The sequence below is a fragment of the Pteronotus mesoamericanus genome, unplaced genomic scaffold (assembly GCF_021234165.1).
Source record: "Pteronotus mesoamericanus isolate MK-2021 breed Mesoamerican mustached bat unplaced genomic scaffold, CSHL_Meso_final contig_41, whole genome shotgun sequence".
Classification (NCBI taxonomy): Eukaryota; Metazoa; Chordata; class Mammalia; order Chiroptera; family Mormoopidae; genus Pteronotus; species Pteronotus mesoamericanus.
The window spans coordinates 3,761,488-3,788,471 of NW_026555152.1; the positions used below are offsets into that span (position 1 = coordinate 3,761,488).

The following is a 26,984-nucleotide window of genomic DNA, read 5'->3' on the forward strand; positions in this document are numbered from 1 at the left end:
TGATTATTTACTATGTACCTGGAACTGCACACATCATCATCATCATCACACCTTCTATTTATTGAAAATATATCACGTACCAACTTCAGAGAATTTTTTATTTTGTTGGAGAGCCAAAAGCATTATAACAATAACAAACAAAAATTTACTCTTTACTTTATTAAAACAACAAATATATATTAATTACCTACCATGAACTAGACATTTTGTTGTATTCTAGAGAATATGAAAATAGCAAAACTTAGTCCTTACCTTGAAAAACTTACACATAATAGGTACAAAGGTGATTCATAAATATGCAACATGAATGGTATGAATGCTATTGGATATAATTATCACCTCTGATTGAGGTGTTCAGGGTAGACTTCATGAAGTAGATGCCATTTGAATTAGACTTTGGTCAATGAAGAGAGTTGTTGTGATGACAATTTGGCCACATTGGATGGACATAGTATTCTTTAACTCATAAGTACAAATGCTCAACAGAGCAACAAAACAGAAGTCACTGGTCATTCTAGTAGCCAATTTAGGAAAGCAACAAGTCAGATTTTTGTATAAAAAACAGAAAGCAAACAAATGAGATGCCTTTATTTCATCAAATGGGTGAATCCAAAATCTGCAGACTTATTTACTCATTGGTGAACTGGATTAAAGTTCTATTTCATGCTCTTCCCTGGAAAATATGGTACTACTATATAAATGGCAAGATTGCAAATCCCTTGAAAATACTAAAAACTTAAGGAGTGGACATATGTTTAAAATTTAGACAGTATCCCATATATATAGACCAACATCGTCACAAAACTGCTCCACAACCCCCATCAGCAACCAACATGAGAGGTAATGCAAGTCCTGACAGTGAGTCTCATCATTCAATTTCTTGGAGTACATTGCAAATTCCTACAAAAAATAACTCAGTGTGAAGTTACACTTGACCCTTTAGAGCCAGTGTTCTAGGAGAACTATGAAACTACCTGAGTCTGCATTCCTAAGCTCTAGGAACTGGAGCTCTTTGAATCAATTGTAAGATAAAAATATTAACTGACATACAATTTTACAGACTGAGGAGAGCTGGGCATTCAGCAAGTCATAAGTCGATACTACACAGGGAGTCAGCATTTTCTTCCACCTTAGCTTTATAAATTCAGAAACATTGCAAAGCTCACTCCTTTCCTCACCCCTAAATTCCCTTTGCCATTGTCTTGGTTTATTTGGACATTTGCTCAGTTACTGAGTGTCTGCTGTCTGTTGGCACAGCTCTAGACACTGAGGATTCAGTAATGAGTAAGGCAGAGTTACTGCTCTCTAAGAGCAAGTAAGAAAATCAGCAAATTCACTACAATATGGAAAGTGCCAGAGCAGAGGCACACACAATGTAGTACAAGAGTAATAGAGAAGAGGTCCAAGAGCATCAGAAGGTGCTTTCCAGAGCAGCTAATCTTTGAGCTAAATGTTAATAACAAGCAAATGCCAATCAAGTGGCCAAGTCAAAGAAGTAATACGTGCAAAGTTGCTGCACCTTATCAGGAACTGTCACTAGATCAGCATGGTTCACACCAGGGATACATTACATTTAGCGGTATAGCAGGGACAGACACTGGAAAGCTAGGCAGACCTAGTTTTCCATGGAGGTCTTTGCCTAATAAAAATATAACAGTGTATTTCCATGTGCATACTCTAGGTCAAAGTTGTGTTTAATCTACCTAGCATACAAGCTGTATTGGTCCTCACAGCAAATTGAAATAAGTTGATTTGGTCGCCAGCATTTAAAAATTACGAGCTTTAATGTGAAAAATCCAGATTTCTGTCTTCTCCTTAAAACTCAGAAGATAATTCTGGACTCAACTTCCTAAATTCCAATTGATTAGAGCTAATGCTTTTGCCTTCAGATGGGAGACAGGCCTTCTATGCTCCATAGATACAATGCTTCTCCCATGATCTCATCCCCTACTCATTTATGTTATGTGCCTGGCCCCTGAAGACATCCACATTGACAAATCCTGCTCTGTGTCCTGTTGATACAATCTGATACAGCGTCCTATAGTAAAGGGAAATAAATTGTAAGTTTCTACGGGAATTGTTGTTTTTAGTGGTTGTAAATTACTTAAGCCATCCCTCTACAAGCCAGCAGGCTTACAATTAAATTATGTCAGCAACATAAAGCAGAGCATGGTGTTTCTAAGTGAATTCTACTTGTTAAGTCTGATGACTAACACCCAAAGGGGAAGGAAAAAATTCAGATAGAGTAACTTTTTAAAGAACCTAATACCATTTTGCATAACAACAAAAATTATAACATATCTAGGAATAAATATAACTGAAAAGCACAACATTTAAAGAGAAAATCATACAACTTTTAATGGTATAAATGAAGACTTAACTCAAAAATATTTGATATTCTTCAATGAATAATTATTTAAGTTGAACTATTTTTAGGTCAGAATACTGGCAATTTCATTTGTTTCAACCTAAAAATAAATGACAGTTTCCCCCAATTGTTATATAAATTCAGCAGAGTTCCCATCAACATCTGAACAGTGCTCTTTACAGAACTGGACAAACCAAATCTGAAATTCATATTGGAGTCATAAAGAGCCAAGATAATTTTGAAGAAGCAGGGATCATGCCATACCAAATATTAGAATATTATCAAGCAATCATAACATGTGTTAGATAAATAAATAGGTCATTGTTAACAAATAGAGAATCTAGAAACAGAACCATACAAATATATGGAAACATCATCTGACAGAACTGACACTGTAACTCAGTGGGAACAGAATACATTACTGAGTAAATGATGCTGGGATAATTGGCTATTTATATGATAAAGTCATATAAATGACATCAACTTGAGGGGTGCCAGAGACAAACAGAAAAACTGAATTGTGTGGCATTGGGATAAGGGCTGCGTGGAGGGACAGCTGCCGTTGTCTTTATGTTGAGCCCTCTCTCCACATAACCAAATCTGAATCTGCATCAGCCTAGTGATCTCCATTACCTCCACCCTGATGACTTCCTGAGAGCCCACCCACCACAAAGGTCTGCAGGCCCTAGGCAATGGCAGCTGGTCCTGGTATTCCCTGAGACTTTTGCTGAGTAGCCTCAGGCCCAGTACTGGTGCCAAACCTGAACATGGTTACTGGTGAACACCACTCACCGCACCCTGGGGATTCCCTGAGATCCTGCCTCACCCAGCCTGAGGCTCTTTCAAGAACAGGGACTTATGGGTAGCCAGCAGGCAGTGGCAGGTATCAGTGTGCCTTGGGTCTTTTACTGACCTGTCCCAGGCCCAGTTCTGGTGGCAGCCAGTGTCAGATCACAGCATGGCCCCTCCCACACACATCCAGACCCAGCACAGGTGGCTACCAACCGTGGATCAGTTTGTAGCTCCTAACAGATAGCCCCAGGCCTTTCACAAGCAGCAGAGCAGCACCCAAATAGCCCCACAAGCAGCACACCCAAAGGGAGTTCTCAGCAGGCACCAGGCCCTGCTAGGGTGAATCCCTCTTGGTGGAGTCAGCCAAAGACTGCAATTCATACACTAAGGTCATGGCCAGTACTCACAACCAGCCAGCCTGAGGGTCAGTTCCATCCACGGATGTGCCAACAGAGGTCAGGCTCAACTACAACAGGAGGACACACACAACACACACAAAGGACCCTCCTGGAGCACCCAGCTCAGGTGCTTATGGAGACTGTGCCACTGGGCCTTACAGGATACCTACTATATGGCCACCCTGCCAAGACTGGGAGATTTGGCAGATCTACTTAATATATAGAAACAAACACAGGGAGGTAGCTAAAATGAGGAAACAAAGAAACATGTCCCATATATAAGAATAGGAGAAATCTCCAGAAAAAGAACCAAACGACATAGAAGCAAGTAATCTGCCAGACACAGAGTTCAACACACTGGTTAAAAGGATGCTCTAGGAACTTAAAAATAAACTCAGTGAGAACTTCAAAAAAGAGATAGCAAACATAAAAAGGGCATACCCTGAGAAAAATATGATCCAGAAATAAGGAATAAAATAGCTGAAATAAGGACTACACTAGAGAGAATCAACATTGATTAGATGAAGAAGAGGATCAAGTCAGTGATTTAGAAGACAAGGAAGCAGAAAACACCAAATCAAAACAGCCAAAAGAATTTTTAAAATGAGGATAGTCCAGGGGACCTATGGAACATCAACAGTAACAACATAGGCATCATAGAGGTATCAGAAGGAGAAGAGAGAGAGCAAGGGGTTGAGAACCTATTCAAGGAAATAATGATTGAAAACTTCCTTAACCTAGCAAAGGATAAAGACATACAAGTGCAAGAAGCACAGAAAGTCCCAAACAAGATAAACCCAAAGAGACCCACACAAAAACACATCATAATTCAGATGCTAAAGGTGAAAGACAGAGAGAGAATCTTAAAAACAGCAAGAAAAAAGTTACCTACAAGGGAGCTCCCATAAGACTGTCAGCTAATTTCTTGATGGGAACTTTGCAGGTAGAAGGGATTGACTGACAAAAAATATTCAAAGTGATGAAAAGCAAGGACCTACAACCAAGACTACTCTGTGTGCCAAGGTTATTCATTTAAAATTGAAGGAGAGATAAAAAGCTTCCCAGCCAGCAGAAGGCTAAAGGAATTCATCATCACTAAACCAGTATTACAAAAAATGTCAAAGGGAATTCTTTAAAAAGAAGGAAAAAACCCATAAATATGTATAATAAAATGGCAATAACTACATACCTATCAATATTCACTTCAAATGTGAATGGATTAAATGCTCCAATCAGGGTAGCTGAATGGATAAGAAGACAAGACCCATACATACACTGTCAACAAAAGAGCCACTTCAGATTAAAAGATTCATGCAGACTAAAAGTAAAGAGATGTAAAAACATATTTCATGCAAATGGAAATGGGAAAAAAAAGCTGAGGTAGCAATACTTACATCAGAAAAAATAAACTTTAAAACAAAGATAAAGAAGGACATTACATAATGGTAAAGGGATCAATCCAACAAGAGGATATGACACTTGTAAATATTTATGCACCCAACATAGGAGCACCTAAATATAGCAAATCTTGATGGACATAAAGGGAAAGATCAACAGTAATATAGTCATAGTAGGAGACTCCTAACACCCCATTGACATCTATGGATTGATCTTTCAGACAGAAAATCAACAAAGAAACAGTGGTCTTAAATGACACATTAAACCAGATAGTTAATTAATATTTTCAGAGCATTTCACCCCAAAGCATTAGAATATATTCTTTTCAAGGGCATATATAACATTTTTCTGGGATAGACCACATGCTGGGCCACAAAACAAATCTCAATAAATTTAAGAATATTGAAATCATCTCAAGCATTTTCTCCTACCACAATGGTATAGAACTAAAAATCAACTACAAGAAAAAGTGAAAAACACACAAACAGTGAAATCAAGAAAGAAATCAAATGCAAATGAAAACACAATGATCCAAAATCTAAGAGACACAGCAAAAGCAGTCCAAATAGGGAAATTCATAGCAACACAAGCTTATCTCAAGAAACAAGAAGAGTCTCAAATAAACAATCTAACCTTACACCTAATGAGACTAGAAAAAGAACAACAAACGAAGCCAAAAGTAAGGCGGAAGAAGGAAATAATAAAGATCAGAGCAGAAATAAACAATATAGAGTCTAAAATATACAAAAGATTACTGAAACCAAGAGCTGGTTTTATTTTTTTTAATCCTCACCTGAGGACATGCTTATTGATCTTAGAGAGGAAGAGAGACATCAGTGTGAGAGAGAAACATCAACTGGTTGCCTCTTGTACATGCCCTGACTAGGGACCAAACCAGCAACCTAGATTGTGTCCTGACCAGGAATCAAGCCCACAACCTTCTGGTTTACAGGATGGTGTTCCAACCAAATGAGCCACACTGGCCAGGGCCAAGAGCTGGTCCTTGTTTATCTTTGAAAAGATAAACAAGATTGATATACTTTTATCTGGACTCTACAAGAAAAAAAGAGAGGACTCAAATAAAGTCAGAAATGAAAAATAACAACAACTGAAACCACAGAAATAAGAAGGATTATTTAAAAATGCTACAATTATGTGCCAGCAAATTAGACAATCTGGAAGAAATAGATAAATTTCTAGAAACATACAATCCTCAAAGAGTGAATCAAAAACAAACAGAAAATCTGGACAGATTACTACAAACAATATCAAATCAGTAATCAAAAAATTTCAAACAAAAAGGTCCTGGACCAAATGGTTTCCCAGGAGAATTTTACCAAACATTTGAAGAAGAATTAACACCTATCCTTCTCTAACTATTCTAAAATATTCAAAAGCAGATAAGGCTCTCAAGCTTATTTTACAAGGCCACCATTATCCTGATTCCAAAACCAGAAAAAGACATTACAAAAAGAAAATTATTGGCCAATATACCTGGTGAACATACCTGTAAAATTCCTCAACAAAATGTTAGTAAAGCAGATTCAGCAATACTTTTAAAAGATCATACACCATGATCAAGTGGGATTTACTCCTTGAATGCAAGGTTGCTTCAATGTCTGTAAATCAGTTAATGTGATATACTATGTAAACAAAATGAAGAATAAAAATGATATCGTATCAATAGATGCAGGAAAATCATTTGAGAAAACCTAGCATCTATTTATGATAAAAATCCTCAGCAAAGTGGAAACAGAGGGAACATGCCCGAAACATAATTAAAGCCACATATGACAAACCCACACTAATATCATACTCAATAGGAAAAAACCAAAAGTGTTTTCCTTAAAATAAGAAAAAAAAAGTTATCCACTTTCACCACTTTTATTCAACAGTATTAGAAGTCCTAGCTATAGCAATCAGACAAGAAAAAAATAAAAGGCATCCAAATTGGAAATGAGGAAGTAAAACTATCCTTATTTGCAGATGACATGATACTGTGTACAGAGAACCCTAAGGATTCCATCCCAAAACTACTAGAACTGATAAATGTAAAGTATACAAAATTAATATTCAGAAATTGGTGACTTTTTATATACCATTACTGAACTATTAGAAAATTTAAGAAAACAATCTCATTTACACTTGTATCAGAAAAAAATATGAAAAATTTAACAAAAGAGGTAGACCTATATTTGGAAAATTATAAAACATTAAAGAAAGAAATTGAAGAAGATACAAATAAGTGGAAGTATATACCATGCTCATGGATAGGAAGAATTAACATCATTAAAATGTCCATACTACCCAAAGCAATCTATAGATTCACTGCAATCCCTATCAAAATACCATTGGTACTTTCACAGAGCTAGAACAAATAACCCTAAAATTTACATGGAACTACAAAAGATCTTGACTATCCACAGCAATCTTAGGGAAGAAGAAGGAAGTTGGAGGTATCATACTACCTGATATCAAACTATACTACAAGGCCATGGTAATCAGAACAGCATGGTATTTGCACAAAAGCAGACACATAGATCAATGGAACAGAATAGAGAGCCCCAAAATAAACCAATGTCTATATTTTCAATCAATATATGACAAAGGAAGCAAGAATCTAGAATAGGATAATGACAACCTATTCAACAAATGGTACTAGAAAAATTGGAAAAATACAGGCAAAAATATGAAACTATGCTACCTTTTTACATCATATACAAGAATAAACTCAAAATGGATTAAAGACTTAAATGTGAGGCTCAAAACCATAAAACTCCTAGAAGAAAACATAGGCAGTAAAATCTCTGACATTTCTCTTGGTAATATTTTTTCTGACATACCTCCTCAGGCCAGGAAAAAAAAAAAACAAATGGGACTACATCAAACTAAAAAGGTTTTGTAAAGCAAAGGAAACCATGAACAAAATGAAAAGACAACCTACTAAATGGTAGAAGATAAATGCCAATAATACATCTGATAGACAGTTAATATCCAAAATTCATAAAGAACTCATACAACTCAGCACCAAAAAAATCTAATTAAAATATCAGCAGATGACCTGAATTGACACTTGTCCAAAGAGGACATCAGATGGCCACTAGACATATGAAAAGATGCTCAACATCACTGGTCTTCAGAGAAATGCAAATTAAAACCACAATGAGATATCACATCACACCCACCAGAATGGCTATCATTAATAAATCAACAAACAATCAGTGTTGGCAATAATGTTGAAAAATGAGAACTCCACTGTTGGTGAGATTGCAAATTGGTGCAGCCACTATGGAAAACAGTATGGAGGTTCCTCAAAAAATTAAAAATAAAACTACCTATGATTCAGCAATTGCACTTCTGGGTATATGTCCAAAGAAACCACAACCACTAATTCAAAAAGACATAAGCACGCTTATGTTTGTTGCACCATTATTTAAAATAGCCAAGATATGGAAACGACTCTAGTGCCCATCAATAGATTAGTGAATAAAGGAGGCATGGTACATATATCCAATGGAATATTACTTGGCCATGCAAGTGAATAAAATCTTACCATTTGCAGCAACATGGATGGACCTAGAGGGTATTGTGCTAAATGAATTAAGTCAGAGAAAGACAAATATCATATGACTTCACTTATACATGAAATCTAAAGGACAAAAATACATGAACAAACAAAAAACAGAAACAAACTCATAGATACTGAGAACAAACTGAGGGTTGCCAGATGGAAAGAGCTGGGAGAATGGATGAAAAAGGTAAAGGGATTAAGAAATACAAATTGGTAGTAACAAAATAGTTATGGGGATGTAAAGTCAATAGGGAATATAGTCAATAATATTGTAATAACTATGTATGGTGCCTGGTATGTACTAGAATTATTGGAGGGATCTCTTTATAAATTATGTAACTGTCTAACCACTATGCTATGCACCTAATAGAAACTAATATTGAAACTAATAATAATATACACAAACTAATAGAAAATAATATTGAATGGCAGCTGTAACTGAAAAATGTAATTAAAATAAATAAAAAAACAAGCTTACAGGGAACAGCTCCAAGATATATTGTTAATTATAAAGAAATAAATTATAATTTACTTACAGATATCTGTACAATTATGAAAATACGTTATTCATGTAGATGTTTGTGTTTTTTAAAAAATCCAATAAGATCAAGTATTGGTAAGTATATGGAGAGGCATGAGCTCTTACTCATTGCTAGTTAAAGTGTAAACTGGTATCTTTTGGAAAACAATTTTGCAATACTTGGTAGAGTTCAAATTGGGATTACCTCGCAACCCAGCAAAAGGAGATGTGCATAACTATGTACACATAGCTATGTCAGATGTGCATTGTAGCCTTCTTTGTAGTAACAAACATAGTCAAAACTACTTATCTATCCTATAGTAAATAAGTATATTTTTTTAAAGAAAATCTGTAGCTTTTTTATGCAATGGAATATAACACAGTTAAAATGAACTCCATCTTCTGGGGACTCCTTATGAGTAACTCTCTTCTTTTCTCTTGCTGCTTTTAAGATTATCTCCTTATCTTTAATCTTGGGTAATTTAATTGTGATGTGTCTTGGTGTGGCCCTCTTTAGGTCCATCTTGTTTTGGACTCTCTGAGCTTCCTGGACTTGTCTGTGTATTTCCTTTGCCAGATTGGGGAAGTTTTCTTTCATTATATTTTCAAATAAGTTTTCAATTTCCTCCTCTTCCTCTTCTCTTTCTGGCACCCCTGTGATTCAAATGTTGGAACATTTACAGTTGTCCCAGAGGTTCTTAAACCTCTCAAAAGAAGGGACTGGAAAGAACTATTCAAAGTTATGGAAAGCAAGGACCTACATCCAAGATTACTCTATCCAGCAAAGCTCTTATTTAGAATGGAAGGGCAGATAAAGTGCTTCCCAGATAAGGTAAAGTTAAAGGAGTTCATCATCACCAAACCCTTATTACATGAGATGTTAAAGGGACTTATCTAAGAAAAAGAAGAATATCAAAACTATGAATAGTAAAATGACAACAAACTCACAACTGTCAGCAGCTGAACCTAAAAAACAAAAAACAAACAAACAAAAAAAAAAACTTAGCAAACAACTAGAACAGGAACAGAATCCCAGAAATGGAGATCACCTGGAGGGTTATCAGCAGGGATGGGGAGTGGGGAGAATGGGGGAAAAGGTACAGGGAAAAAGAAGCATAAGTGGTAGGTTCAAAATAAACGGTGAGGTTAAGAATAGTATAGGAAATGGAGAAGCCAACGAACTTACATATACAACCCATGGCCATGAACTAAGGTGGGGCAGAATGCTGGAGGGAATGGAGGTACCGGGTAGAGGGGGATAAAGGGGGGAAAAATGGGACAAGTATAATAGCATAATCAATAAAAATACTTAAAAAATGAACCTCATCTGCATGTGTCAACAAGGATAAATATTAAAATGTTGAATAGACAAAAACAAGTTGAAAAAGTATACATGCTGTATAACATTATTTATTTAGAATTTTTAAACCCACAAAACATCATTATATAGTCTATAGAGATACATATCCTATGTAGAAAAGACATGAAAATATTCATGAGAATGACACACACCAATTTCAGGATAGTGGTGCCTCTAGAAGGAGAGGGAACAGAAAGGGATGAGCTGTACATTTTATTCATATGAAAGAGAGGGAGGGGTCTAAGGGCAAATATGGCAAAATATTGACATCTGATTATCTCTTTTAAATAAATTTTTAATATATATTTTATTGATTATGCTATTACAGTTGTCCCATTTTTTTCTCCCTTTTATTCCCCTCCACCCTATGCCACCCCTCCCCCCAGTGTTCCCCGGCCCTTAGTTCATGTCCATGGGTTGTACATAGAAATTCTTTGGCTTCTCCTTTTCCTATACTATTCTTAACCTCCCCCTGCCTATTTTGAACCTACTACTTACGCTGCTTATTCCCTGTACCTTTTCCCCCATTCTTCTCTCTGTTTTACTGTTCATAATTTTTGATCTTCTTTTTCTTAGATAAGTTCTTTTAATATTTCACATAATAAGGGCTTGGTGATGATGAACTCCTTTAACTTTACCTTATCTGGGAAGCACTTTATCTGCCCTTCCATTCTAAATGAGAGCTTTGCTGGATAGAGTCATCTTGTATGTAGGTCCTTGCTTTTCATGATTTTGAAAACTTCTTGTCAGCACCTTCTTGCTGTGCATCTGATAGACTGGCTATCTGTTCTTTTGTGGAATCAGCTGACAGGCTTATGGGAGCTCCTCTGTAGGGAACTGTCTCCTTTTCTCTTGTTGCTTTTAAGATTGTCCCCTTATCTTTAACCTTGGGTAACTTAATTATGATGTGCCTTGGTGTGTGCTTCCTTAGGTCCCACTTGGGACTCTCTGAGCTTCCTGGATCTCCTGGAAGTCAATTTCCTTGACCAGATTGGGGAAGTTCTCTTTCATTATTTTTTCAAAGAAGTTCTCAATTTCTTTGTTTAATGGGGAATATATTTGATTTTTAGAATAATTGCTATCCTCTTGTTAATCAAAACATCTTTGCTCTCATTTTGATGAAAGCAACATTTCTTGCTCTTCCTCTTCCCCTTCTGGAACCCGTATGGTTTGGATGTTGGAATGTTTATAGTTGTCCCAGAGGTTCCTAAGCCTCTCCTCAGTTTTTTGAATTCTTGTTTCTTCATTCTGTTCTGGTTTAATGTTTATGTCTTCCTTCTGCTCCAAATCATTGATTTGAGTCTCAGTTTCCTTCCCTTTACTGTTGGTTCCCTGTATATCTTTATTTATTTTGCTTTGCATAACCTTCACTTTTTCCTCCATTTTGTGACCATACTCAACCAATTCAATGTGCATCCAGGTTACCAATGTTTTGAACTGTGTATCTGATAGATTCACTCTCTTTTCATTGCTTAGTTCCATTTTCGGAGCTTTGATCTATTCTTTCATTTGGGCCATATTTCTTTGTCTCAGCAAGCCTGTCACATTGGAAGAGGTGGAGCCTTAGGTATTCACCAGGGTGGGGCAACCCTGGTCACTGAGTTGTGAGGCTGTCTGTTGGGGAAGAGTCCAAGAGGGAACAGTGCTGCTTGCTTGGCTCTCTGCCAGCTTTCAGTCACTTCCCCCGTTACCCACAAGCAAATTGAGCCCTTCTAGTGCTGTTTCTCGGGTGGATGGGTTTGTGTCCATTCTAGGATCTCGTGGGTCTCTCCAACAGACTCTCCTGAGAAGCTGGGAGTTTCTCTTGTGGCTGCAACCCTCATCGGTTTTGCAGCTAGAGGTTTTGAGGCTTTCTTTTCCTGCACTGGAACCCTGGATTGGGTGGTCTGTCTCGGTCCTCTGGTTTATTGGCAGGCAAATGTGGGACTGCCTCGTCCTCCAGGTGCTACCTTGCCACATGTCCTCTCTACCCTGGCTGCCTATCTCCGCCCCTCCTACCGGTCTGGATGAATGTTTTTTCTTTAACTCCTTCATTGTTGGACTTCCATACAGTTCGGTCTTCTGGCAGTTCTGGTTATTTTTTGTTTTTAAATTTGCTGTTGTCCTTGTTTTGGTTGTGCAAGGAGGCAAAGTGTATCTACATATGCCTCCGTCTTGGCAAGAAGTAGGGCTGTATCTGATTATCTTAATGGTAATACAAAGGTCATGATTTTTCTGTATTTTTTAAATGTTTAAAATTAATCACAATGGAAAAAATGAACCAAAAAGAGAGCTCTTTTTAAAAGGTGAGTTCCTCAGTAGAACAAAGCCTGTATCACAGGAACTGGGTAATAGGAAGTGAGTAGTGATAGGTTAAGTCATTAAAGAAGGAGACAACTATGAATAAATATGGGCAGAAGATTTGAATTATGAGAAAAAATACTAAGGGCAGTAGCTGGCCTATTTTTGTGAGAAGGAAATAAATACCAAGAGTAGAGAATGAGATTTTGGATGGCCATCAATGTCTATGCCATTTGGTATGGTGCAATGTGACAGCAAGTCAAAAAGAAGAGCTTTGCTTGCTGATTTTGGACACCGTCTCACCCCATCTCCTCTTCTCCACATGATGGAAAGAGGAAACTATGCCAGGTATATTAGCTTATGAGCATCCTTGGTACTATCCTCTCACCTTTGCAATCATGCATCTGTCTCCTTGGCTGAAATCCAAGTCCTTTGGCTGTATTTGTTCATGGTGTTGGACTTAAATTTGGATTTGGGTGATAGAAAAATTGGTTGAGGCTCAGGTGTGCTGCAGGAGATGATTATGGGTAACAAGATGGCTGCTATTCATTGCTCCTGACCACCTACTACTATCCAGCCATACTTTTACTTTCTGTGATTGCCACTTAAATCTTCATCTTTTCAAAGCTTCAGAGCTTCACTTAAATGATCTTAATTGACCTCATAACAATACCATGAAATAGGCAAAGCCAGTGTCCTTCTCATTTTACAGATGGGGAAACAGCCTCAAAGAGATCAAATGGGTTAGCCAATTTTACAGGAGAAAACTCTCACTTTTTCCCTGTCATCTGGGCTTAGGACACTGAAACCCTGTAAGACTCATCTCTGTCTGTTCCTATATCCAATAAAGCACTAATTCCTGTAGAGTGTTCCTACACAGTGTCTGTTTCCATCTCTCTTCTCCACTTCCTTCCCATCCACCCCACTCCCCCAGGTTTAGGTCCTCACCATCCCCTGCCTGAATTACAACTAGTGAGCTGGCCTTCCAGATGCCATGTTTTCCTCATTTCTCTCCATCCTGCATTCTCCTTCTAGACTAAACTTCCTTAAACATTGCTTTCATATGTCATTTCCCTGCTAAAAAATCTTTGTGACCTTCTCTTTCCTTCTACACAGGATGAAAACTCCTCAGCCAGGATTTCAGAGCTCTCCTTCATCTGTACTCACCTTTTCAACTACTCAGAACAGGTGCTTTGAGAGTAAGAATGGCTACCAAACACATGAAAGAATGTACAAAGAAACACAAATTAAAATGACAGTGATCTCCATCTACCAAATCAGAAAAGTTTTGTTTTGTATTTTTTCAGTGATTCTGCTCAGTACTGGCAGAAGAGTGGTAAAATCGTCTCTTATCTGCTATTAAAGTGTTAATTGATATGATCTTTTTGGAAGCCATTTTCATTCTATGAATTAAGAGCTTTTGACCTAAAATGTTTCTGGAAATCTATTCTAAGGAAATAATCTGAAGTATATAGAAACCTTTGTGCCTAAAGACATTAAATGCATTATTATTTATAGTTATGAGCAATTAGATATATAACCTAATGCCAATCAATAGGGTACACACACATAAAGAATGATTTTATTAAAAGTATAAGGTCATGGGGGAATACTTACGCTATGATATTGGGGGGGAATTAGTATTTAAAAATGAGGAAAAATCTGACATTTCAGTACTGAATTTGTTTTCTTTCTCTTCCAGCGTAGTATTTCATACCTTTTTCTCTTTCTACAAAACTCCAAAATTTCCTCCTCTTCCTGAATTTAAACAGATGAGTATCACTTATTTATTGAGAATATATATCACCAGATTATCCAATGTGCCTCTCCCATTATACTCTGCCATCCTTCCTGTTAAAATGAGTTAACTATCTCTATTCCTACCTAAGGCCAAATTGGCTGCAAAATTCCATTCCCTCTCACTTCAGAAATGTTACTCCTGGCATTCACATTCATATTCATATTCTCTCTTTCTCTCTCTCTCTCTCTTTCTCTTTCTCTCTCCCCCCCCCCCCCCCAGATTTTCCCTATTAGCATAAGGGCATGAACCCTGGCTGAGGTGGCTCAGTGGATTGAGCACTGGCTTGTGAAGCAAAGGATTGCTGGTTCGATTCCTGCTCAGGGCACATGCCTGGGTTGCAGGCTAGGTCCCCAGTAGGGGGCGCATGAGAGGCAACCACACATTGATGTTTCCCTCTCTCCTTCCCTTCTCCTCTCTCTGGAAATAAATAAATAAAATATTTTTTAAAAAAGAGCATGATATAAAATCCCACATTTCAAAAAAATTCATTTTGGGGGCTCATGTTGTTCTCCAGCTACCTCCTTGAAAGTAAACTCCTACCTCCTTGAAAGTAAACTCCTACCTCCTTGAAAGTAATCTCTACTTCATTATCTCCTATTCTCTAAGTTATATTAATCATGACTTTGTGCCCAAAGTTTGCCAAAATGGCTCATTGTTAAATCTAGTGGTCAGCTATCTCCCTTTGCCATAATCTCTCAGCAGTATTGCACAGAGCTGACCACTCTGTCCTTGTGAACTCTTTCCTTGGGCTCTAAGCATCCTGCTCTCCTATGTTCTTGCAACCTCAGAGGCTACTCCTTCTTGGTCTCTGTTTCTGCTTCCTCTTCTCCAAGCTCCTATTGCTCAGCCATCAGATTTGCTCTCTTCTCTATCTGGACTCATGTCTGATGAGGTTTATTTCCATCCCAGGGCTTTACACGCCTTGTGTATGTTGATTCCACATAGCTGTCTCTAATTCCAATCTCCTGCCTGAGCTCTCAATGAAACCTAATTTTAGATGTGTAATAGGCACATCAAGCTTACTGTGTGTGAAACAGAACTGTTGATTTTCCTCCCTCGAACCTGCTCCCCCACAAGAAAGGTACCACTATTCTCTCCCAGGTATTCAAATCATTAACTTTTATTACTCCTTTTCATGTACCATATACTAATCCAAAAACAAGCTGATTGGTTCTGCCTTTGAAAATATCCCCAAAGTCAACAATTCTTACAGCTTCCAACATAGTCACTCTAGGATAAAGCCACACATCTTTCATGGGCAGCCTCAGTAGCTAGCCAACTGCTCTTGCTGTTTCCACCCTGGTCCTCATACATGCCATGAGGACCTTTGGCCCTGCCTGTGGCCCTGCCTAGTTCTCATCTCTCCTGGTACTCACTCTACCCTAGTCACAATGGCCTTTTCATTCTTCCTTAAACTTATTCTTGCATAGTGATACTTAAGCATATATTTACTACACACTTACTATGTGCCATATACTTGCCTTCATTTTCACATTTATTGAGTAGGAACTGCTTTCATACTCCTATCAAAACTGAGGAAACTGAAATCAAGAAAGGTTAAGTAATTTGCTCAAAGTGACAAAGCTTGAAGCAGTAAGGTCTAGACTAAACATAGCCCAAGCTCACTACCCCTATGACAAATGAAACGTGATTTCCTTTGACTCCAGTGCCACAAATGTGATTTTAACCCAGCTGCATGCTTTTGGTCAAGTTGCTTAACTCGCCAAACCTCAGTTTCCATGTTGATAAAATGGAGACTATACCTCACAGATGGCTCTAAACCCAAGATAGTATCTTGCATAATTCCCACAATGTAGCAGACACTGAGTGAATGGTAGTTATCATTATTAGATACTCTACCTCCTTGATATTTGCTCCTCGCAGTTGGGTATGACAACCTCATCTCTTTTCTTTCACACAACGAAAGGCCTTGGTCAGGCGTATCCCAAAAGCTGAGGGTCAGAGTGCTGCTGGGTGGTGAAGGTGCTATTAAAAAGCCTGGACCAGAGAAAACAAATAAGCAGGCCTGCCCCAGGTTAGCCCAAGCTCGGATTTCCTTGTCTGAATGCATAATGATAGGAAGGGGGTTGTGTTACAAAAGGAGCTGTTTATGCTTGTCATCTAGGCCCACTAATCTAAACATCTCTCACTCCTTAGGAATTATTTTAGGACCAGGAAGCAGCACGCTGTTTATTGAAAGAGTCACAGAAGAGGATGAAGGCGTCTATCACTGCAAAGCCACCAACCAGAGGGGGTCTGTGGAAAGTTCAGCATACCTCACTGTTCAAGGTAAACAGCTGCTTCAGAAAGCAACCAGAAACTGTTCAGACATCTATTTCCCTGTTTGTTTAACTTTTCACCTCCCAGTCTCCTGCTGCCCCTCCTGTCTGTGCCTTTCCCTGACCTCCTGCCCCTTCCCCCGTCCCCCTGGGAAGAGCCTGTCTGGTTCCACTTGGCAAGGCAGAAGGTGAAGACACTGGCTGGCCACCCTAGAGAGCCCCCATCTGAACTCAGTCCCTGTTGGGGGGCAGCCCCAGGGAGAAAGCCAGCTGCTGCCAGTGTGATGGCATTGACCCACAGAGAATGACCGGGTGGCCACGCCTGTGAGAAAGAAATCCAAGAAGGAAGACAGGTGTAGATGGAGGAAGAGAAATGACACCCTGGAAATTGTTCTTTTTTTTTTCCATTTCTAATTCCCACAAATTAGACATATATTCCAAGTTTTTCATAAGCTGGTTTTTAACATGAAGTAGGCAGCAAAATACTATTGGAGAGAAGCACCATGATAAACAGACCACATTTAAGAAAAATATTCCGAACTATCTATGGGCTTCAGATAGTTTGTTGAGCAGCAAAATCCAAAGAGACCTCATCCCACCCGGATCTGCGGCCATGTGGCTTCCACTGAGAAAATAGTTTAGACCTCAATGCCAATTCTCCAGTACCAAGAAATCACCCAAAACATAACAATTACAGCATCATAAAATATGAAATTGGCACTTCTTCAATGTAAATATCTATGGCACATTGAGGTTTTACATGAAAAGATGGAATTTTTTCAGTAGCCTATTTCCAAATGCTCCCCAGTAGACTTCAGAATATGTAAGGAGAAGGCAACATATACCCATTCTTCTGCCCTAGAAACTGCCATTGCTTAAAGATTGTAACCCTGAGAATTCAGACTCCTTTAAAAGAGAGCAGCATCCCCACACCTTTACAAGGAAATGATTTCAGAATCGCCTGAAAGATCCAAAAGTAGTCTCCCACAAATTTATGCTTTCAGAAAAAGCCGAGGTAGCATTCCCAAATACTTTCAGTGATGGTCTTATTTGTCTCCCAAACAATCCTTGTTTTAACATATTGTTTCAACTTTTCTGCTCATACAGGGAGAAAATAAGTTAGTAAGTGTGAATCTCACTTTAATGCCTCCTTCTTCAAAGGACTGTTCATTTATCTCTTATCAAGGACCCCAGATGTGATTCTCAGGGAGAACCTGCATCAGGCCAGGGAGGGACCTCCATCTGAGAGAGAGGTAACAGCAGAGAGCAAGGAAGAGTCCTAATGCTCAGTCCAGAAGGTATTTTCCCCCATTTCTTCACAACAACCCTGCAAGATATAAATATATAACCCACCACATAGCTGTCCTTCCTTGCCAGGTGTCTGTACCCACTTCTGTCTGAGCATGGGTCAAAAATGGCTATGAACACAGCCTGGGAGGTCTTTGTCCAGTCCCCACTCCTTCATTGAAATTTTCCTTACCCTCCAGGCCAGTTTAGATGTGTTCTACCCAGTAATGTCCTCCAGGATGAACAGATGTTCTCATTCTCTTCTCTGCTCTCCCACACCATCGTTCCTAGGTCTTTAGTCAGACTCATTTTACTCTGCATTTTGTCATTATTTAGTCATTGATATGCTTTTCTTCCCTACTGAATCATAAACTGTTTGGCATATCTTTGTATCCCATGCCCATACCTGGCCAGCACTTAGCAGGAGAATAATATGTATTTAATTCAAAGAAGTATTATAGTATTATCTTCAGTCTACAGGTAGGAAGATGGAGATTCAAAGAGGTTAAATTACTTGCCCAAAGCCACACAAAGAAGCCTCACTACCTAATGAGGCTGAGACTTGATCCCATGTCTTTGGAAATTCTTGGTTTCCATCCTCCCTCCATTATTCTCATTCCTAAGGTGTCTTGGGAATTGTCTGCAAGGCCTTAGTGTAAAATTGAACCTTTAGACTCAGTTATCCTATTTTTTGGTTTTCTCTCTACCTGCTTTTAGATTTCCTACACTATTCCTTTTCCCACTAATATTATGCTTTCCTGAAAAATCAGACAGGATACTGCTGTCACTGATAAGTTCTGAAAGTTTCTATCAGCCTATATCATTTGCTCTTGAGGAAAGGGGAGATAATTGTCACTTGAGTTGCCCATATCAGCTGCCATTGAAGGTGCTCTGATCCCTATCATCTCTTAATATCATTTCTTAGTCTCCAATGCAGCCTATCTATTCCTCTCACCCTCCCAGGCATTCCCAAATCTAGAGTAATCTTACTGAATGAGTAAATTATTACATGTTACTTCCCTGCTTCAAAACTTGCAAGGGCTCCAATCACCTGTTCCCCTCATCCAGGCACACAGGTCCTCTGGAGGCTCCTCTCCGTCCTCATCCCATAGCCTTCCCACGCCCAGCACTGCAGCTGGACTGCACCACTTGTGATTCAGTGCACACACTGTGCTCCTTCTAGTCTTCTGCCTTTACACCATTTTTTCGTGTGTCTGAACAGCCTTCCTTTTCATCTCCCCTGCCTCCGCCACCACCACAATCCCACTCATCCTTTAAAATTCACTTTCTCTACACCTGACTGCCTGTCGCACCGTCATTTGCCCTTCTGTGCTCCCATGGCACTTGACATGTATCTTTAACGCAATGTTTATCATTGCTTATTATTCATTTTTCTGTCCCAGAACACTTGGTAAATGTTTGTTGGATTTATCTATTTAGAAAATCACCACTGAATATCTGAAAAAAGAAATACACCAATATATTGTTTAGGGATAAAGACAGAGATAAGCTACATTCAGTTTGTTGTTAACACATTTGTTTGCCCAGGATTATACAAGATATGGAAGTGTAAGCCACGATCTACCAACTTCAGTTGGCTTTGAAGACCTAGTTGGAAGGAGAGTTGGATGCACATGAAATAATTAGAACCAATACTAGTTTGTACAGAACTAGTTTGTAGAAATACTAGTTTGTATAAAACAGACTACACAAAGCAGCTAATAAGGGCTCAAGAAGTTCATAGAGGCAATAAAGGATATAGGAACTTCATCTCTGAAGGAGGCCTTGAAGGATGTTGGCTTGGCAAGGTGAATGAGGCAGAAAAAAGACAGCAAGTTATGAAACAGTTTTGGACCTTCTACATCAACATCTTCTTTGGTAATAACAGAGTCTAAATAATTCTAAATATTTCCTATTATCTAGTCCATTGAATTTTATGAGGAATCTGTATTTTTGACTCATGACCCCTTTTCCCTTATGTGGCATTAATTTTTACTATCACTTAGAGAAATGGTAGTTTGCAGTACAGCCACAGATGCTAAATGTACCCTTCTTTCTACTGGTTACTGCCCCAGCTGCCATACCTTTTCTTGTGTCTGCTTTTCACAGTGTTTCTGCCTTCTCTCTTGCTCTGTTTTGTAGTTTATTTTTCTGCTTTGAGAATAATGGCTGCATCCAAACTCTGTGTTCAGCCATTCTGAGTAGCTGAGAAAACAGATGACCTGACCTGCAATCATCAAACCACACCTGAAACATTACACCCATTGATAAGAGAAGCATAAATAAGTGGCACCATAGTCCTAACAGGGTAATGATAAAGCAGTACAAAGAAGTGAGGATGTTTTCACTAAAAAAGAGGCAACTTGGGATGACATGATTGTTTTCTTCAAATATTTAAGGAACTTTCAGACTAAGGAGACATTTAACTCATTCTTCAACATGGACAAGGAGAGAACCAAGGAGGGAGACGGTGGTGAAGTTTCAAGGAGGCATGTTTTGGCTCCATTTAAGGATATCTATCATTTTCAGTAAGAAAACTTTTTGAAAGTTGATATTATGTGAATCTTATGAGTTAGATGCAATCTTGAATAAAAATACTTTGGGTTCACAGAATAAAAATTTGATCCTTGGATGCTGTTCAGAACAGTAGAATGCAATACCTGCTTACTAATTTTATCGCTGAAATTAGATTCTTGCCCTAGAGTCTAAAGCACTATTCTCCTCACTCCGGTGGCTGCGAAACATTCCCTGGCTTTAGACTGATTTCCTAATATATGCAAATTGACCCTTCCCACTGACCTATCTTGTCAGGTTGAGTTTAGGAAATGAAACCAGGCGAATAAGTTGTGTCTGTGGCTATGTTTAACAGATTTAAAGAGGTTCATGAATTAGCCAGGAAGGAAACTGTCTGCTCTTTTTATTTCCTTTGAAACACGATTCTTATACTCATAGATAAAACAATGTGTTATTTTTGTATCTGAAAAGGATGAGTGGACTGTGGAGTCAAAGTAGCTTCTTTAAATAATCATGGCTCTTGTTTGCTTTGGACCACACACAGCACACAAGCACACGTGGAGCTCTCACAGGGGAAGTTCTAATATTAAAAACAACAACAAAAGTGTTACTAACCAAAATAATTGCTGAAATTAACACAGCATTCAATAGCCAGGGAACTCAGTGGACTATTACAATGAAAGTGTGGTCCATTTTAATCCAAGGACTTAAGATGAAACTACATTTTATACGTATTATGGGAAGTAGTAATTGCAATATGTATAAATACATTCCTATAAGAGATTTAGGCCTTGCAATTGAAATGCTATTTCAATAGCATTTATAATTACACTAGAGAAAAAAACTTGAAGAATACCATATTAAACATTTTTTTAAATTAATTAATTGTTTTAAATCATGTTTATTCTATTACACTCGTCTCAATTTTCCCCCTTTGCCTTCCTTCATCAATCCCACCCTGCCCCACCCCCCCACCCCCGCTCCCATAGTCAGTTCCCACTCTGTTGTCCATGTCATGGGTCGTTCATACGTGGTCTTTGTCTACTCCCTTCTCCTTCTTTACACCATTGTCCTCCTTCCCCATCCCTTCTGGTCACTTTCGGTCTGCTCCATGTTTCCTTGCCTGTGGTTTATTTTGTTCATTAGTTTATTTTGTTGAATAGATTCCACTTAGAGGTGAGATCATATGGTATTTGTCTTTCACCGGCTGGCTTATTTCATTTAGCTTAATATTCTCCAGTTCCACTCATGTTGTCGCAAAAGGTAACATTTCCTTCTTTCTTTTTTTTATAAATGCAGATTGATTTTATTTATTTATTTTTTTAAATGTCAATATCCATTATAAAATATTAAAAAATTTAAATCCATTATAAAGTCTCAGCAATTAAAACAACATGACACCAGCAGAGAAATAATCAAATAGATCAGTGAAATAAAATGAGCATTCTAGAAACAAACATAGATATCTGTTAAACAATGTAATATATGATTAAGTTGATATTTCAAATCAATAGGGAAAATAAGGCTTATTCAACAAGTAAGGTGCATGGACCACTATTACTTAAAATAAAACAAATGTAGAGCCCTATTTCACACATTATACAAGAAATATTCAGGTGCGTTAAAAATCAATATGTAAAATCTAACGAGTTTTAGGGGAAAATACAAAATTATATTTTTCTTACCCTGAAGTAACATTCAAACCCAGAAGCTAGAAAGTAAATTATGACTATATTAAACATTTAAGCCTATACAGTAATACACATATAAAAAAAGATAAAGGACAAGCAATAGAACAGGAAAGTATTTGCAACACATCTAAAAAAAGGTTAATAGTTTTTTTTTTTAGGGAAAAAATTCTACAAACATTTAGTCAAAATATGAATAAAGAGTACCAAAAAGTCATTTAAAGCTTTTTTAAAATAATAGAAATAGGCAAGAAATATACAAAAACAGGTTTAGTTTCAACAAATAATAAAGAAACAATCTGATTAATTAGTATTAAAAAATATTGGTAATATCAAGTATTGGTGACTGTGAAAGGAACTGGGTATGCATAGACTCTTTTTCTTCATCTTCTTAAAGCAGTTCCTTTAGCTTTATATTTTGCAACGCTGATTTGGTGGAGGTGTATTCTTTCAGCCTTCTTTTGTCTTGGAAACTCCTCATTTTGCCTTCCATTTTAATTGAGAGCCTTGCTAGGTAGAGAAGTTCTGGTTGCAGGCCTTTGCTCTTCATGACTTGGAATATTTCTTTCCATTCCCTTCTGGCTTGCAGTGTTTCTGTTGAGGAGTCAGCTGCTAGCTGTATCGGGGCTCCCTTAGATGTTACTACCTATTTCTCCCTTGCTGCCTTTAAGATTCTCTCTTTGTCTTTGATATTTGTCATTTTAATTAGGATGTGGGCCTCATTGGATTCCTCTGAATGGAACCCTCTGTGCTTCCTGTACTTGTGTGACTTTTTCTCTCCTCCAGTTAGGGAATTTTTCCACCATTACTTTTTCAAACAGGTTCTCTATCCCTTCCTCTTCTCCTTATGCTATCCCTATTATATGGATATTATTACGTTTCAGGCTGTCCTCCATTTCCCTAAACACCCCTTCACTCTTTTTGAGTCTTTTTTCATTTTCTTGCTCTTTTTGGGAGCTTTTTTTCCTACCTTGTCCTCCAGCTTGCTGATTCATTCCTTTACTTCATCTAGCCTGCTTTTGATTCCTTCTACTGTGTTCTTCAATTCAGAAATTGTATTCTTCATTTACTCTGGTCTCTTATTGATAGTTTCTATGTCTTTTTTCATGCTGATATAGTTTGCAGTAAGTTCCTCATAGTTTCCCTGTGGTTTTTGGTTATTCTCTCTGAGCTCACTGAGCTCATTGGTCTTCCTTAAAACCATCGCTTTGATCTCAGTATCTGATAGTTTACTTGCCTCTCTTTCATTTAGTTCTCTTTCTGGGAATTCTTCCTTTCTCTTCAAGTGGGGGATGTTTCTTTGTCTTCCCATTATTTGTGAGACTCTTCTTTTTTGCTTCTGCTCCTTAAATTGATCTGTCTTCATTTCCTGACTTTATAGTGCGAACTTCTATGGTAGGAGACTGCTGTTTTTTCTTTCTGGATCTGCCTCTAATGATGTCAGATGTTGACCCTGTCTGACCTTAGGCAGTCTTTTAGAGATTCCCAGGAATATACTGTCTGTGGCTGTCTCCTTCAGTTGTTAATCTAGTCATTCTTGACTCAGTAGTCAGGTTTAGGCACCGCAGGGCAGGGCAGAGTCCCTCCTGTGGGTGGGGTTACTGCTACCACTCAGGGCAGTGGTCTGCCTGCGCCAGATGGCTGCTACCATATGGGGGAGGAGTCAGCACTGGGATCCAGATGTCTACTCTCTCAGTTGTCTCCCCAAAGCCTCCTTCCCCAATCTCTCCTCAGGCGTTTCTAGCCCACTCTGCCCCTGCCTTTGCTGGAGACCAGGGTAGGTGGCTGCAAATAAAAATTTATGCGTTGGCCCTTTCAACGGTTGTTTAAGTCTCCAGCCAGCCATCTCTGGCAGAGAGCAACCCTGCTACTTTTCGCATCTGGTTGTTATCTGTGTACTTTTTGGGTTCTGGTATTGTAGGCTGGAGATCCCTGCTTGTGATTTAGGCCCCACTCTTTTTGGGGGGATCCACCTGGCCATTTCAATATCCTTCTGGTTCTGCCACCCATGGGCACCCCACCCACCTTTTCGAGTCTTTACTGCACTCCTTACCAGTTAGGTTGTGCTAAAGCTGATTCTTCTGTCTGTCCCAGGTAATAAGGCTCCTCTCTTGCTATTTATTGTTCAGTTGTTTTTTCCAGGTGATTTCTCCACAATTTAGTTGTAATTCCAGATTGGTCCTGAGAGGAGGTCAGTGTGACTTCCATTCACTCCTCCGCCATCTTGATTTCTCCTCTTAAAACAGTTTTTTGAGGATGACTGATGGATACAAAAGTCATAGCAAGTGCAGAAGGACTGCCTCAGGGCCCTGCAGGCCTCACTACTTGGAATGGCATTAAAGGTGTGATTTATAAATTTTGTGCCACAATGACTGCACATTAACACATTTCAGAAAAGGACTTATACAGCAGAAAGTACACACCATGTCCTTTAATAAAATTCCAAGAGTAAAGAATAGGAAAATATCAAAACAAAACTGTCTTGGATATGTAGCCATTCCCATATCTCACCATTGGCCAGCTTTCAGTTTTCATTTCTCCTCTGCTTCCTGACTGTCCTCCACCTTAGCTCCTTTCTTCATGAATCCTGCCCCCAAATTCATTCCCATGGCTCTTCGGGCACTAGAAAGAATGTGATAAACATTCATGTGATGATGTTGGCAATTGTCATTACTCCTTTCACTGGTGTTTGCAGTTCAAAAGGGTTTCCCAAGGAGAGAATAGTGCTGAAAACAGAGAGCTGAATTGGCAGCCCAGTAATTTTACACAGGAGGGCCAGGGGCAGGATATGGCTGCCTTTGGGCTGCAAATCCACAGTGAGATAAAGCTGGACTTGAAGAAAAATTTGAAAAATGGTGATGGAATTAATTCAGTTATAATATCTTATGCATATGGAACATGCAGTGCACTTTTTAAAGCATGTAACGTGCATTAACCTCTAACTTTTGCAATAATCCAATGAGGATTTTTTTTTTTTTAATTTGCAAGTGAGAATCTGAGGCTTAGAGGGGTTTTGAACTTTGTCCAGAGTTACTACTCTAGGAAGTGGCAGAGCTGAGAACTGGATCCATGTTTAACCATTCTGCACTATTGCCTCTCAGCTCTAAAGCAGCAGAGCCCAGGGGGAAAGAAGACCCACTTTAAAGCGAGGCGTGTCACTGCTCATGAGCTGTGTGACCTTGAGCCAGTTACCTACCTTCCTGGTGCTTTAGTTTGCTCATTTATAAAACGGATGTTAATAATGGCAATCCAGCCTTACAGGGTTGTGGTAAGGATTAGCACATTTAAAACAGTATCTAGAATATAACAGAAACTTTTGAAATACGAGTTAACATCATTATTTGTTAATATGATAAACCAAATCCCATTTCAGCAAAACCTTCTGTATTGTAGTTTTCTGAGACTCAACCAATGAGTCACCAAAATGGTGTTCCAAACCACAAAATTCTTATTTGACCTGAGAATCTAACTTGCTGCAATAAAAGTGTGTTACAGAACTGATGGCGCACAAGAGCAATTTTAAATATCTTTACCTAAAATTACTCTTGAAAATGTACTTCAAATTTAATACTAATGCAGTATCTACATACATCACTAACTTTAAGAGGGATTCCAGACTGGTGTGCATAAATGCCTATAAAGCTTCAAAAATAGTATGAAGACTAATTTTAATATTCCAATAAGCCTTAGAAAAATTACACCAATTTCAAACCACACATTATATGGAAGTGACACCTTTGAGAGCCTATGCTAACTCCTAGTCACTGTTAAATCCCACCCACATTTCTGCTGGCCTTCTTTCCCCTGGCACATGCAGCTGGACTATTTCATGCACTGAACCTGTCAACTATCACTGGCAAGTTGAAGCTGGCTCTAGTCAGGCTAGAGTGTGGATGTTTGACCTCTGAGCAAACACCCAAGAGCTGTATAGAAAGAAATATTGCTGATTTAAGTCAGTCTACCCAGCCTCAGGTCACTGTAATGGTTACTTTCCAAATAAAGACAGAGATCAAGCTATCAAACGAGAAAGAGCATATATACTACATTACATCTTATAAAATTCTTAGTTTAGTATTCAGTAAGCAGGAATAGATTAAACAGATCTTTCTCTCCTAATAAATGTCCATCTTGAAGATGTTTTTAGTAAGTTGATTCTTTCAATGTGTAAGTGCACACAAACGCAGATGGAATTTTGCCTGAGTAAGGACTATGGAATCACTTTGGGGGTCAGTTTCCTGCCCCCTGGAATGCAGCAGGAACTTTCCACAATGGGAGGGAGCCTCTCTCAGGGCACTCTATGCAGGAGGCACCTGCAGAAGCTTTATGCAGACATGCCAAGTCTCGAGATGGTATCAGCATCTCCAATAGCCAGAGGCCACTGTGCCCTCAAAAGGTCCCAATCGGATTCCACAAAACCGATTTGCATCATAAGCAAAGAAGTGTGTGTGTACGGCCAGGCAGCATCAGACCTCTCTCACTGCTGGGGCCGAAATCCAAACTTATATTCACTTGAGTTTACCATATCCCCATGGAAAGGATGCGTACTGAGAAAAAAAATGTGATCATACTTTGAAATTTCTTCAAGGAGGTTGTTCTCAATCAATCTCATGAGGTTCAGGAAAACTTAATCCCAAGCTGACTCAGGAGCAAATGTAGCCAAATTCATCTATTCACTTATCCTGTATTTGCAGGATGCCTATTACATGCTAGGACTCTTCTTAACACAGA

The 26,984-nt window shown here is 38.5% G+C and overlaps 1 protein-coding gene across 1 annotated transcript in view; it reads left to right on the forward strand.

Annotated features, from left to right (window-relative positions):
- Positions 1-26,984, forward strand: part of FLT1 (fms related receptor tyrosine kinase 1) — a 187,773-nt gene that overhangs the window by 111,772 nt on the left and 49,017 nt on the right. The window contains exon 16 of the mRNA XM_054577121.1: positions 16,646-16,777. Within this exon, the coding sequence (XP_054433096.1) occupies positions 16,646-16,777 (132 nt within the window). The remainder of the gene's footprint in view (positions 1-16,645; positions 16,778-26,984) is intronic.